This window comes from Coregonus clupeaformis, chromosome 10, assembly GCF_020615455.1.
Source record: "Coregonus clupeaformis isolate EN_2021a chromosome 10, ASM2061545v1, whole genome shotgun sequence".
Taxonomy (NCBI): domain Eukaryota; kingdom Metazoa; phylum Chordata; class Actinopteri; order Salmoniformes; family Salmonidae; genus Coregonus; species Coregonus clupeaformis.
The window spans coordinates 25,309,453-25,324,433 of NC_059201.1; the positions used below are offsets into that span (position 1 = coordinate 25,309,453).

The following is a 14,981-nucleotide window of genomic DNA, read 5'->3' on the forward strand; positions in this document are numbered from 1 at the left end:
TTACCACGAACGTGGGAACATTGCCTTTAAAAACTGCAACGCCTATAACCCCTACAGTGTATATCCCGGCCTTACTACTTTACATAGATAATTAATGCTATATTTTCAAGGGAAAACTGACAGTTGAATATTCCTAAAATCCCTTTACCATTTATTATCTCAGCAATTAGAATACTCCAACATTTAAATTATATGAAAACAACAACATTCAATAAAACATAAATAAAATAAGACCAAGTCTATAATTAGGCTGAATGCACCAGGGAGGACCACCACAAATGTGGCCATATTGTCTGACATCTGTTTTGCAGCTTGTCGGTGCGCACAGGGTTTATGTTGAGAAGGCAGTGTGAGTATATCATCTTTGGCCCGCTTCCACAGGGCTATGGCAGATTCCTGCAGGCAAAGCCGTCTGATGTAGTGCTTTGAGAGAGGGGGGGATGGAGAGAGTTATATTCTGCAACTGTCTCCCCTTCGGAGGTCAACCAAAGCCTGCCAGAGGCCCCAAACACAGAGACAAGGCTCGTAAATGTCCCTCACACTCACCCATACTCATATACACTGTGATATGTCTCCACAACTGGAAGAGGCTTACACACTGTCAAATGTGGTCATTTCTGAGTTTTACTCCCCCTTTTCCCTCTTTTTTTTATGAAACAGCCCCATATGGAAGAGTTTGGGTTCAGTTCTCTCATGGAAACCGTATAGAATATTGAGAACGGTCTGCTAAGAGTATTCCAGATTGGAAATGATCCTTTCTCCATCGCTATGCACAACTATGCACAAAAGGCTCTCGGGGAAGAGGTCAAAATATGGGCTGGCTATTTATAATCCTGCTTTATATTCATGGAGAAGAGAGTGATTTATTGACTTTGTATCACATTGAAGATCCCATTAATGCCAGAAGTAATCTATCCCATGCCGTCACAGAGGAGAACAGAGGAAACATCTTGTCTGTTTTTTATTTGAGTCTTGTCTGAAAACAACAAGTATGTTCTGCATGCTCTCTTTGCAACTAAGTTCTCCCGGGGGTAGCTCTGACATTTGGCTGTACATATCTATGTTGAAATACCAGAGCCATAGAGAAAAGGAGTTTGGCAAACTATCCCCGATGGCACCAAACATTACATGACAATTTTTATGTAATCGTTTAGTAACCTTATGGCACCCCTTGGAATTTTTAATCCCAAACAAATTCTCCTCAACTTCTTTCCAATGGCTCTGGGAAATCTCATGGATTCAAAGATCCTCCCGTTTATTTCTAGGGTATACTGTACAACACAAATCTACTCCAAGTGGTGGGGGAGTAGAGGGACGAGACCGCTTTCACACCTCAGCCTAACGTGGAACTAATTTCAGATGATCTCTGTGCTGAAAGCTCTTTGGCTGACTGTGTTATCTGTATATCAGCCCTGTCCCATGTAACTCTCTGGGAATAGGAGGTGATAATATGTAGATTTATCTGGTAACTTCTCTATATAATTTGTTCTAACTGTCTCGCCTTCCAAACCACATATGAGAAAAGTGCAGGTTTGGCCTACCAAACACAGAACATAATGTAAAGTGACATTGATCTGAATGGTGCCAAATACTAATGTTCAGCAGACACTGAACTTGATTACTTTGCTAGAATATGACGATCTTGTTCCATCGGGATGCAGAGTTTCACACCAGTGACCTGGTTGTCGATAATCAGTGCTGGTCTATAATGAGATTGTCAATGTTCAGATTGTGGAATGGTCAGTGTTGATCTTTGCGGTGCTACACCTGCATCTATGGAAGTCAATCACAACAGTTTTGCTAATAATATGCTGAAAGTATACTATTGAGAAATTGCAAGATGACAATACAAACTTTGTAAAAATGAAAGTTTATTTTTGTCATTATTTGCTATCATACGTGAATTAAAGGTTAAAGGCAACCATATGCTTATTGTTTGAAGAGGACATAAACATACAAGCCAAGTACAACACATAATAGGAGACTCGGGACGCCTCTCAGTTCTGACACAGGAAAACATTTTATGGTACCACATCAAGCCTCATTGGCTTGTGGTTGTATTTATTGAGTGCTCAGCACCCTGTTTTCAAACATAAAACTACATTTTCACTCAGTATAACTGTATAAAACTATCCACATAAAGCTGGAATCTTAAACAAATTAACAATACATGTGGAAGCCCTTGGGATAAAGTTATTCTTGGTTAATAATGCCCATATAACAGAATTTAAAACCCCTAGGTATCCTTGCTGATAAGAATCTGGGCATGTTTGTTAATATCATATTAATATTATTTAATATGCCATGATGAGTGTGTTAACCTTTTCTTATGGCCAACCATACACTATCCCTGTGTTTACAATCCCAGGGCCTGAAGATTGGTTTCCTGTAAGTGCAGTGACAGTGTTGGGTGTGCTGGATTTAAAAAAGGATGGTTCGTACACTCTGTTCTAACTGGTCCAAGGCAGCTCTTGTTGTTTGGTGTGAAATGGTGATGGCTGGGACTGGGGAGGGAAGGGAGAGCTGATCAGAGCCATAGATATTAAGAGTTCAGCAGACTATCGTCTGTGTTGTCATTAAATCAAACTCCCTGTACTCTGTTAGCCTTGCAAAGCCGCCTGATCCCGAGCTTACATGAATGTTGCTGCACGGATATCAGTCTGGTATTTACGAGGCTAGAACTCTGTGGCTCTGGAGCTGATCCATCATCAGATGTTAAGGACAGAATTGAACCTTTTACATGTAACACAAGTCATTTAGCAGGTGTTCTTAGCCAGCAGGCCTATGACTGGTTTAAGTTCAGCATCCTCAGGTCAGCAGTGTGAGGTCCTTGGCATGGTATTGGCAGCACACCTGTAGCTCTTGCCTTTCCCACTAGTTCTCCAAAAGGTGCCAGCTACTACGGCAGCATCTCACCTGGAATTGAAAGGGCATGGAACTCCACTCTGGGGAAAAACCTGCCAGCAGGAAGGCAGGGGGTTCTGCCTGGGCATGTTTGGGGTGTGCGAGGTGGGTAGAAAAGACAGGGCGAGACTTTGACCTGCCATCGTGGCTCATTGCCTCACCTTATTGAGCTGGGACCAGTGTTGAGCTATTTACAATTTGTTCAGTTGTTTTTCAATATTATACCCTCACAGGATAAGACTTCAAAGAGCAGCACTGACCTCTACTCTATGGTATTGAGGTGAAGGGAACTAGGAAAGGGGGGATATGGGAGCGAGGTTGGGAATAGATATGGGGTTAGGAAGGCCGGTGGGATGAGATGGGGACTTTGTGATTACCATATATCTCCCAGCAGGCATTTTTGTAAGGAAGCAGTTGTATAACCAGTGAGTCATAATGAAGCATGAGCGCTGTCTCAGTCTGTGGTTGGAAATCACATTTGATCCAAGCCAATGTTCCCCTCAAATTGTCCTGCTACTCTTTCTGTGGTAAGAACATTGACACAATGTGATTGCTATGACAAGAAATGCTTATCACATTGTAGTGTAGGCATTTCACATAGATCCAAACAGAGTGTATGTGTGTGAAATAGATGTGAAATGTTGAAGGCTATTCTATAGCATTATATTAATGTAGGGAAAAATAAGAAAATTCTGCAGAAAACAAAACATTTTTTTTTTGATTTGTTGAAAGCACTTTCTTCTAACAGAGGTGTGACTAGTCTGCATCACATTAAGGGTATCCAATTCCTCTATCTCCTTAACTTTTGACATGGTACACTATTACATACAGTACCTATCTTAAGCCTACCTATATTTCCCCTGATGTCACATACTATACAATCCTTATGTCCTTTTATACAGCCTGTTCAGGTCTGCAGTGCAACAGGTGGTGGTGGGGGCTGGTTGGGGTTCAGTTTTTTAGCGTCTTGGTGAGGATCTTTTTGAGTGCGGGTCTCTTCTGGTCCTGTGTGGTGTCTTGGTGTGGGTGGGAGGGCTCGGGGTGGTGCAGCTGTTTTAGGGGGAGGGTCTGCTGGTCCTTAGTGTCTCGTTTGGCCTGGCGTAGCAGGCGCTTCATGTTCTTCACCTTGTCCCGCAGGTGGCTGTTGGCCTTCTCCAGAGAACGCACCTTCTGGGAGAGAGTCTTCACCCTCTCCTCCTCCTCAAACAGGGCCTTCTGCACCGTCGAGCACAGCAGCTGGAGGTGACAGGAAGTAGGACGTTAGTCAAAAGGAAGTGAGCAAAATGCTAATGTGGCACCACAGATTGAGGTTAAGAATTGCTAATTGATTCAGATGATGAGTGAGTTCAGAGAAAAAAAATCTCAGGCAGTTGTTTAACATGATGATCACATCCTTATTTTAGACCTTTGATGATCCATTACACAAACCCCAAGTTCTTACACTAATTAAGTCCTGAATCTTTGGATCATCTGGTTACTCAAGTTCCTGATCCAGTCTTAATGTTTGGAAATCTATAATTTACTTCAAAAGGCAAAGATATTCATCTCAAAATCTCCTTTCTTTGAAACACATTTCAGAAAACAAATGCTAACCTGGTGTGGATATGCAAAAATTGTAATGATGTCAATGTCACACCCTGATCTGTTTCACCTGTCTTTGTGATTGTCTCAACACCCCTCCAGGTGTCGCCCATCTTCCCCATTATCCCCAGTGTATTTATACCTGTGTTCTCTGTTTGTCTGTTGCCAGTTTGTTTTGTTTAGTCAAGCCTACCAGCGGTTTTCCCTTTGCGCCTGGCTTTCTCAAGTTCCTGTTTTCTAGTTTTCCTGGTTTTGACCATTCTGCTTGCCCTGAGCCTGCCTGCTGTTCTGTACCTTGTCACACCACCCTGGATTATTGACCTCTGCCTGCCCTGACCCTGAGACTGCCTGACGTTCTGTACCTTTTCGACTCTGATCTGGATTACTGACCTCTGCCTGCCATTGACCTGTCATTTGCCTGCCCCCTGTTTTTGTAATAAACTTTTGTTACCTCGACACTGTCTGCATTTGGGTCTTCTCCTAAAACGTGATAGTCAATCCACATTAATTTATTAATAGAGATAAAAAAAATCAGTGATGGAAAGTCTGAGACTGATTCTAATATTTTTGTTTTACCTCTCTATCATATGTCATGAATTAGACCTAAATTCTTTGAAAGAAAATACAGTCGTGGTAAAAAGTTTTGAGAATGACACAAGTATTGGTCTTCACAAAGTTTGCTGCTTCTGTGTTTTTAGATATTTTTGTCAGATGTTACTATGGTATACTGAAGTATAATTACAAGCATTCCATAAGTGTCAAAGGCTTTTATTGACAATTACATTAAGTTTATGCAAATAGTCAATATTTGCAGTGTTGACCCTTCTTTTTCAAGACCTCTGCAATCCGCCCTGGCATAATGTCAATTAACTTCTGGGCCACATCCTGACTGATGGCAGCCCATTCTTGCATAATCAATGCTTGGAGTTTGTCAGAATTTGTGGGTTTTTGTTTGTCCACCCGCCTCTTGAGGATTGACCACAAGTTCTCAATGGGATTAAGGTCTGGGGAGTTTCCTGGCCATGGACCCAAAATGTCGATGTTTTGTTCCCCAAGCCACTTAGTTATTACTTTTGCCTTATGGCAAGGTGCTCCATCATGCTGGAAAAGGCATTGTTCGTCACCAAACTGTTCTTGGATGGTTGGGAGAAGTTGCTCTCGGAGGATGTGTTGGTATCATTCTTTATTCATGGCTGTGTTCTTAGGCAAAATTGTGAGTGAGCCCACTTCCTTGGCTGAGAAGCAACCCCACACATGAATGGTCTCAGGATGCTTTACTGTTGGCATGACACAGGACTGATGGTAGCGCTCACCTTGTCTTCTCTGGACAAGCTTTTTTCCGGATGCCCCAAACAATCGGAAAGGGGATTCATCAGAGAAAATGACTTTACCCCAGTCCTCAACAGTCCAGTCCCTGTACCTTTTGCAGAATATCAGTCTGTCCCTGATGTTTTTCCTGGAGGGAAGTGGCTTCCTCGCTGCCCTTCTTGACACCAGGCCATCCTCCAAAAGTATTCATCTCACTGTGTGTGTAGATGCACTCACACCTACCTGCTGCCATTCCTGAGCAAGCCCCGATCCCGCAGCTGAATCAACTTTAGGAGACGGTCCTGGCGCTTGCTGGACTTTCTTGGGCGCCCTGAAGCCTTCTTCACAACAATTGAACCTCTCTCCTTGAAGTTCTTGATGATCCGATAAATGGTTGATTTAGGTGCAATCTTACTAGCAGCAATATCCTTGCCTGTGAAGCCCTTTTTGTGCAAAGCAATGATGACGGCACGTGTTTCCTTGCAGGTAACCATGGTTAACAGAGGAAGAACAATGATTTCAAGCACCACCCTCCTTTTAAAGCTTCCAGTCTGTTATTCTAACTCAATCAGCATGACAGAGTGATTTCCAGCCTTGTCCTCGTCAACACTCTCACCTGTGTTAACAAGAGAATCACTGACATGATGTCAGCTGGTCCTTTTGTGGCAGGGCTGAAATGTAGTGGAAATGTTTTTTTGGGATTAAGTTCATTTTCATGGCAAAGAGGGACTTTGCAATTAATTGCAATTGATCTGATCACTCTTCATAACATTTGGGAGTATATGCAAATTACCACCATAACAACTGAGGCAGCAGAATTAGTGAAAATTAATATTTGTGTCATTCTCCAAACTTTTGACCACGATTGTACATTGAGATTAAGGAGGAAAGATATCTGCTAATTTACTGTCCATGTGTTTTACTTGAATGCGAAATTCACTTTTATTTTGTTACAAAATATTTTTCAGGTTGCTAGGAGATAAAGTACATCTCAAAGAGATACTAGCCAACTGCCATTTAGTATGCACATCAACCCAAATAAGGAATATCCCCTTCATTCAAAACAAGTATGTCGCACAACTTCAATGATTACTGATAAACACTAGGTAATGTCTTCAGAATGATAACAGGTGTCATCAGTTAACAGTGGTAGCACTGAGGAGAGTAACCTAGCATGTTTGTTGATAGTGTTAAATCATCTAAGACAAACAGCTATGTTTACTTGTATTTCATTCACAGGCGGCTGGTGGCACCTTAATTGGGTAGGACGGGCTCATAGTAATGGCAGGAACGGAAAAATGGAATGGTATCAAACACATCAAACACATGGTTTCAATGTGGTTGATACCATTTCATTCACTCCATTCCAGCCATTATTATGAGCCATCTTCCCCTCAGCAGCCTCCTGTGATTTCATTAATCTCTTTCCCTTTTGAAAGAGTTTAAATCCATTTGTTATATCCTGTGTGATTTTCAGTCCTGCTGTTTTTGATAAGTGATGGAACCCCATGTACAGGGGCTTTGTCTAATGGGCAGGAGTTGTGGAACGTAACGTTCCTCGGCCTGTCCAGCAGAAGCAACAGCTCATATGTCTTTCAGCGTATTCCGGGCTTTTATTATGAGTGATTCGCAAGAGGATGGATTCATTTTTTTCATTAGCAGCAGGCGTGCCTGTGGCCAGAAAACTAATACAGAGAAGGAAAGAAAATGAAAAATAGAAAACATGTAATTTAAACATAACTAATCTGATAGGGGGGGGGGGTTCTCACCAGGGAGCAGCCTAAGGATGTGGAAATATGAAAGTGATTGGTAGAAAGATGCATGGCAAATGCCTTGGGCTTTAGAAATGTGCTCAGAGTGGCCCCTTATGGCCCCAAGTAGCAGCCCCCAACACAGAGCTGAAACCTAAGAGTGTTCTGTAACGCTGGGGTCTTGGTCACACTTTATTTGGATAGTACGGATAATCCATCTGTAGATGCTTGCTAAGGTTACGGTTAGGTTAGGGTTAGGTTCAGAATAAGGGTTAGGGTAAGGGTTAAGGTTAGGATTAGGTTAAGGGTAAAGTTTAGGGTTAGGATAAGGTTTAAGGTTAGGGTTAGGGTAAGGGTAAGGTTTAAGTTTAGGGTTAGGATAAGGGTTAAGGGTTAAGGTTAGGGTAAGGTTTAAGTTTAGGATTAGGGTTAGTAGATAGTTAGTTGAAATGTTACTGATAAACCATCTACAGATGGGCTTTCCAAATAAAGTGCTACCGGGGTCTTTCCTGGGAGAAGCATACATCAACGACAGCCTTAAATCAGCCACAGGTGAGCTTCAATGCGTGTCCATCTCCTAAAGCATGGATTCCCTGCTCTGATCCTAATGCTTACACATGGAGCTGAGTAAAACATTGACGTAAATGCACTGCCATCTCTGATAGGACTGTGTGGAGGGGGATTTATGAAATTCAAAAAACGTGGTGGCTGCTGCCATCCTGCATCATCAATTAGTGTGTCACTTTATGTTATATTTGCCTATATTTTTCTCCAGTGTGGTTTCTTCTGCAGCTCTGCCACAGGGCATTCTATCAGCTGTTAGGGCCCCAGACTGTAGAGCAGTGGTTACCAACAACCGGTCGATCTTCAAGGCATTCCTAGACGATTTCTGTAGAAAAGCCAAGGGTAAAGGCTTGCGCTCCTTTTTTTTTATGCGTGTTGCGCTGTTGCCAGTAGGTGCACTTGATTCAGAAGACCTGTGCACCGGGTAAGCAACGTGTTCCCATTTTGAACCACTTCATTTGTCTGAAAAGACAAACTCTGCCTACCCGGCGTACCGGGAGATCTGTGGCTAAATCGAGTGTGCCTACTGAGCTGGCCAATCGGATAGCTCAAATCACCATGCCTACAGCTTCCATGACCCCAGCCACAACAAAGTTTGATACTAGCCTACGTGAGATTTCATAACTTTTAAAACCAAGACCACAGAGAGACTGTCAAAGAATACAGCAAAGAGCTGCTGCTTTTATGAGTGAGTTCATGTTTAAGTTTTTATTCAGCACTGTCAACACTGTTTTTATTCAACAATATTACAAAACACGTTTCTCCCTACTTCCACTCGCTCTGCAGCTGCAATGAATGAGTAGCCAAGTATATCGATAGCCCTGCGTTTTGATTATTATTAGCAGCTCGTTGTGTATTTTAATATCAAGGAATATTGCACTTTCTCTGGTCATAGGAAAACATGAATTTGTGCATGAGGCATATGCAGTGTGACTCAAGCTTCGCCATGAGGTGGAAGACGATGTCCCCTGTCTTTCTGGTCAGTCTCACCGGAGGAAAGGAAGGAGAGAGCAGGTACTGTGAGAGGCGGACACCCTGCTGCTCTCTCCCTCCCTCCGCTGAGACTAATGCCGTGTGCAAAACAACAGGGAACTCGGAAATCTCAGACTTCTGACTTCAGTGCGTTCAAGGCCACTGGTAACTCTGAAAAAAACTAGATCCGATTGGAAAAAATAGTTTTGAACGATCATCCAACTCGGAATTCCAAGTCGGAAACTCCAATGTTCCGACCTGAAGATCACTGACATCATGATTTGACCTCGTTTTTTTGGACCTCGAGTTCCCAGTTGTTTTGAACGCACCATGACCATCAGATGCAGGTACCATCAGTCCAGTAAAATAAAAAAAGCGAATTATTTTCTAATTATTTCCATTTATGCTCAGCAGTGCCTCACAAGTGCTACACCAACTGATCAATTTTGATATCAAAGCTCGAGTTTTGAAAAATGATTATGGTCTGAGAAGAACAATATTGGAAGGCATATAGCCAATATGCTGTGGTATGATATGGCGCCGGAGGGGTTGGCTGCCGTTTTATGGGCTCCTGACCAACTGTGCTATTTTGCTTGTCTTTCGCATTGTTTGTAACTTATTTTGTACATAATGTTGATGCTATCGTCTCGTATGACTGAATAGAGCTTCTGGATATCATATTACTCACTTCGAACTGGACGAAGATCTTTCTTGAATGAGTCCGACGCGAAGGATATATTGATTCTCCGAGACCAGTCCCAAATCCCAGTCATTCACGTGAAGAAAATACGGAAATAAGGGGGCGGAGATCGGGGTGGCTTGTGAGAATTTTCGGCGAGGGGGTAACCCGCCTCTACCCTCCGTTCTATTGGCCGACATGCAATCACTTGAAAATACACTGGATGATCTCCGTTTGAGACTATCCTACCAACAGGACATTGAAAACTGTAATATCGTATGTTTCACCGAGTCGTGGCTGAACGACGACACTGATAATATACATTTGGCTGGGTTTTCCATGCATCGGCAGGGCAGAACAACTACGTCTGGTAAGACGAGGAATGGGGGTGTGTGTCTATTTCTCAATAACAGCTGGCACGCGATATATAGCATTACGGAAGTCTCGAGGTATTGCTCACCTGAGGTAGAGTACCTCATGATAAAATGTAGACCACACTATCTACCAAGAGAGTTTTCATCTACAGTGGGGAGAACAAGTATTTGATACACTGCCGATTTTGCAGGTTTTCCTACTTACAAAGCATGTAGAGGTCTGTAATTTTTATCATAGGTACACTTCAACTGTGAGAGACGGAATCTAAAACAAAAATCCAGAAAATCACATTGTATGATTTTTAAGTAAATAATTTGCATTTTATTGCATGACATAAGTATTTGATCACCTAACAACCAGTAAGAATTCCGGTTCTCACAGACCTGTTAGTTTTTCTTTAAGAAGCCTTCCTGTTCTCCACTCATTACCTGTATTAACTGCACCTGTTTGAACTCGTTACCTGCATAAAAGACACCTGTCCACACACTCAATCAAACAGACTCCAACCTCTCCACAATGGCCAAGACCAGAGAGCTGTGTAAGGACATCAGGGATAAAAATGTAGACCTGCACAAGGCTGGGATGGGCTACAGGACAATAGGCAAGCAGCTTGGTGAGAAGGGAACAACTGTTGGCACAATTATTAGAAAATGGAAGAAGTTCAAGATGACGGTCAATCACCCTCGGTCTGGGGCTCCATGCAAGATCTCACCTCGTGGGGCATCAATGATCATGAGGAAGGTGAGGGATCAGCTCAGAACTACACGGCAGGACCTGGTCAATGACCTGAAGAGAGCTGGGACCACAGTCTCAAAGAAAACCATTAGTAACACACTATGCTGTCATGGATTTAAATCCTGCAGTGCACGCAAGGTCCCCCCCGCTCAAGCCAGCGCATGTCCAGGCCCGTCTGAAGTTTGCCAATGACCATCTGGATGATCCAGAGGAGGAATGGGAGAAGGTCATGTGGTCTGATGAGACAAAAATATAGCTTTTTGGTCTAAACTCCACTCGCCGTGTTTGGAGGAAGAAGAAGGATGAGTACAACCCCAAGAACACCATCCCAACCGTGAAGCATGGAGGTTGAAACATCATTCTTTGGGGATGTTTTTCTGCAAAGGGGACAGGACGACTGCACCGTATTGAGGGGAGGATGGATGGGGCCATGTATCGCGAGATCTTGGCCAACAACCTCCTTCCCTCAGTAAGAGCATTGAAGATGAGTCGTGGCTGGGTCTTCCAGCATGACAACGACCCGAAACACACAGCCAGGGCAACTAAGGAGTGGCTCCGTAAGAAGCATCTCAAGGTCCTGGAGTGGCCTAGCCAGTCTCCAGACCTGAACCCAATAGAAAATCTTTGGAGGGAGCTGAAAGTCCGTATTGCCCAGCGACAGCCCCGAAACCTGAACGATCTGGAGAAGGTCTGTATGGAGGAGTGGGCCAAAATCCCTGCTGCAGTGTGTGCAAACCTGGTCAAGACCTACAGGAAACATATGATCTCTGTAATTGCAAACAAAGGTTTCTGTACCAAATATTAAGTTCTGCTTTTCTGATGTATCAAATAGTTATGTCATGCAATAAAATGCAAATTAATTACTTAAAAATCATACAATGTGATTTTCTGGATTTTTGTTTTAGATTCCGTCTCCCACAGTTGAAGTGTACATATGATAAAAAATTACAGACCTCTACATGCTTTGTAAGTAGGAAAACCTGCAAAATCATCAGTGTATCAAATACTTGTTCTCCCCACTGTATATTTATAGTAGCTGTCTATTTACCACCACAAACCGATGCTGGCACTAAGACCACACTCAACGAGCTGTATAAGGCCATAAGCAAACAAGAAAATGTTCATCCAGAAGCGGCGCTCCTAGCGGCCGGGGATTTTAATGCAGGCAAACTTAAATCCGTTTTACCTAATTTCTACCAGCATGTCGCATGTGCAACCAGAGGGAAAAAACTCTAGACCACCTCTACTCCACACACAGAGACGCATACAAAGCTCTCCCTCGTCCTCCATTTAGCAAATCTGACCATAATTCTATCCTCCTGATTCCTGTTTACAAGCAAAAATTAAAGCAGGAAGTACCAGTGAGTCTCTCAATAAGGAAGTGGTCAAATGATGCGGATGCTACGCTACAGGACTGTTTTGCTAGCACAGACTGGAATATGTTCCGGGATTCATTGAATGGCATTGAGGAGTAAACCACCTCAGTCACCGGCTTCATCAATAAGTGCATCGTCGTCCCCACAGTGACCGTATGTGCATATTCCAACCAGAAGCCATGGATTACAGGTAACATTCACACCGAGCTAAAGGCTAGAGCTGCCGCTTTCAAGGAGCGGGACACTAATCTGGACGCTTATAAGAAATCCCGCTATGCCCTCAGACGAACCATCAAACAGGCAAAGCGTCAATACAGGACTAAGATTGAATCCTACTACACCGGCTCTGACACTCGTCGGATATGGCAGGGCTTGCAAACTATTACTGACTACAAGGGGAAACCCAGCCGCGAGCTGCCCAGTGACACAAGCCTACCAGACGAGCTAAATGCCTTTGATGATCGCTTCGAGGCAAGCAACACTGAAGCATGCATGAGAGTACCAGCTGTTCCCGACGACAGTGTTATCACGCTCTCCGTAGCCAATGTGAACAAGACCTTTAATCAGGTCAACATTCACAAGGCCGCGGGGCCAGATGGATTACCAGGATGTGTACTCAGAGTATGCATGGACCAACTGACAAGTGTCTTCACTGACATTTTCAACCTCTCCCTGACCGAGTCTGTAATACCTACATGTTTCAAGCAGACCACCATGGTCCCTGTGCCCAAGAAAGCGAAGGTAAACTGCCTAAATGACTACCGCCCCGTAGCACTCACATCGGTAGCCAGGAAGTGCTTTGAAAGGCTGGTCATGGCTCACATCAACACCATTATCCCAGAAACCCTAGACCCACTACAATTTGCATACCGCCCCAACAGATCCACAGATGATGCAATCTCTATTGCACTCCACACTGCCCTTTCCCACCTGGACAAGAGGAACACCTACGTGAGAATGCTATTCATTGACTACAGCTCAGCATTCAACACCATAGTGCCCTCAAAGCTCATCACTAAGCTAAGGATCCTGGGACTAAACACCTCCCTCTGCAACTGAATCCTGGACTTCCTGACGGGCCGCCCCCAGGTGGTAAGGGTAGGTAACAACACATCTGCCACACTGATCCTCAACACGGGGGCCCCTCAGGGGTGCGTGCTCAGTCCCCTCCTGTACTCCCTGTTCACCCATGACTGCATGGTCAGGCACGACTCCAACACCATCATTAAGTTTGCCGACGACACAACAGTGGTAGGCCTGATCACCGACAACGATGAGACAGCCTATAGGGAGGAGGTCAGAGACCTGGCCGTGTGGTGCCAGGATAACAACATTTCCCTCAACGTGACCAAGACAAATGAGATGATTGTGGACTACAGGAAAAAAAAGAGGACTGAGCACGCCCCCATTCTCATCGACGGGGCTGTAGTGGAACAGGTTGAGAGCTTCAAGTTCCTTGGTGTCCACATCACCAACAAACTATCATGGTCCAAACACACCAAGACAGTCGTGAAGAGGGCACGACAAAGCCTATTCCCCCTCAGGAGACTGAAATGATTTGGCATGGGTCCTCAGATCCTCCAAAAATTCTACAGCTGCACCATCGAGAGCATCCTGACTGGTTGCATCACCGCCTGGTATGGCAACTGCTTGGCCTCCGACCGCAAGGCACTACAGAGGGTAGTGCGTACGGCCCAGTACATCACTGGGGCCAAGCTTCCTGCCATCCAGGACCTCTATACCAGGCGGTGTCAGAGGAAGGCCCTCAAAATTGTCAAAGACTCCAGCCACCCTAGTCATAGACTGTTCTCTCTGCTACCGCATGGCAAGCGGTACCGGAGTGCCAAGTCTAGGTCCAAAAGACTTCTCAACAGCTTCTACCCCCAAGCCATAAGACTCCTGAATAGCTAATCATGGCTACCCGGACTATTTGCACTGCCCACCCACCCCATCTTTTTACGCTGCTGCTACTCTGTTAATTATTTATGCATAGTCACTTTAACTCTACCCATATGTACATATTACTTCAACTACCTCAACTAGCCGGTGCCCCCGCACATTTACTCTGCACCGGTACCCCCCTGTATTTATACCCTCCCTACTGTTGTTTTATTCTAATTTTTTTATTAAAAATAAATGCACTGTTGGTTAAGGGCTGTAAGTAAGCATTTTACTGTAATGTCTGTACCTGTTGTATTCGGCGCATGTGGCCAATAACATTTGATTTGATTTGATCATCCTGGAAACCCTAGACCCACTCCAATTCACATACCACCACAACAGATCCACAGATGACGCAATCTCAATCACACTCCACACTGCCCTTTCCCACCTGGACAAAAGGAACACCTACAGTGGGGAAAAAAAGTATTTAGTCAGCCACCAATTGTGTGAGTTCTCCCACTTAAAAAGATGAGAGAGGCCTGTAATTTTCATCATAGGTACACGTCAACTATGACAGACAAAATGAGAAAAAAAGATCCAGAAAATCACATTGTAGGATTTTTTATGAATTTATTTGCAAATTATGGTGGAAAATAAGTATTTGGTCAATAACAAACGTTTCTCAATACTTTGTTATATACCCTTTTTTGGCAATGACACAGGTCAAACGTTTTCTGTAAGTCTTCACAAGGTTTTCACACACTGTTGCTGGTATTTTGGCCCATTCCTTCATGCAGATCTCCTCTAGAGCAGTGATGTTTTGGGGCTGTCGCTGGGCAACACAGACTTTCA

The 14,981-nt window shown here is 43.8% G+C and overlaps 1 protein-coding gene across 1 annotated transcript in view; it reads right to left on the bottom strand.

Annotated features, from left to right (window-relative positions):
* Window positions 1-1,853: 1,853 nt before the first annotated feature.
* Window positions 1,854-14,981, bottom strand: part of LOC121574940 (coiled-coil domain-containing protein 3-like) — a 28,176-nt gene continuing 15,048 nt past the window's right edge. The window contains exon 3 of the mRNA XM_041887639.2: window positions 1,854-4,140. Within this exon, the coding sequence (XP_041743573.1) occupies window positions 3,856-4,140 (285 nt within the window). The 3' untranslated portion in view covers window positions 1,854-3,855. The remainder of the gene's footprint in view (window positions 4,141-14,981) is intronic.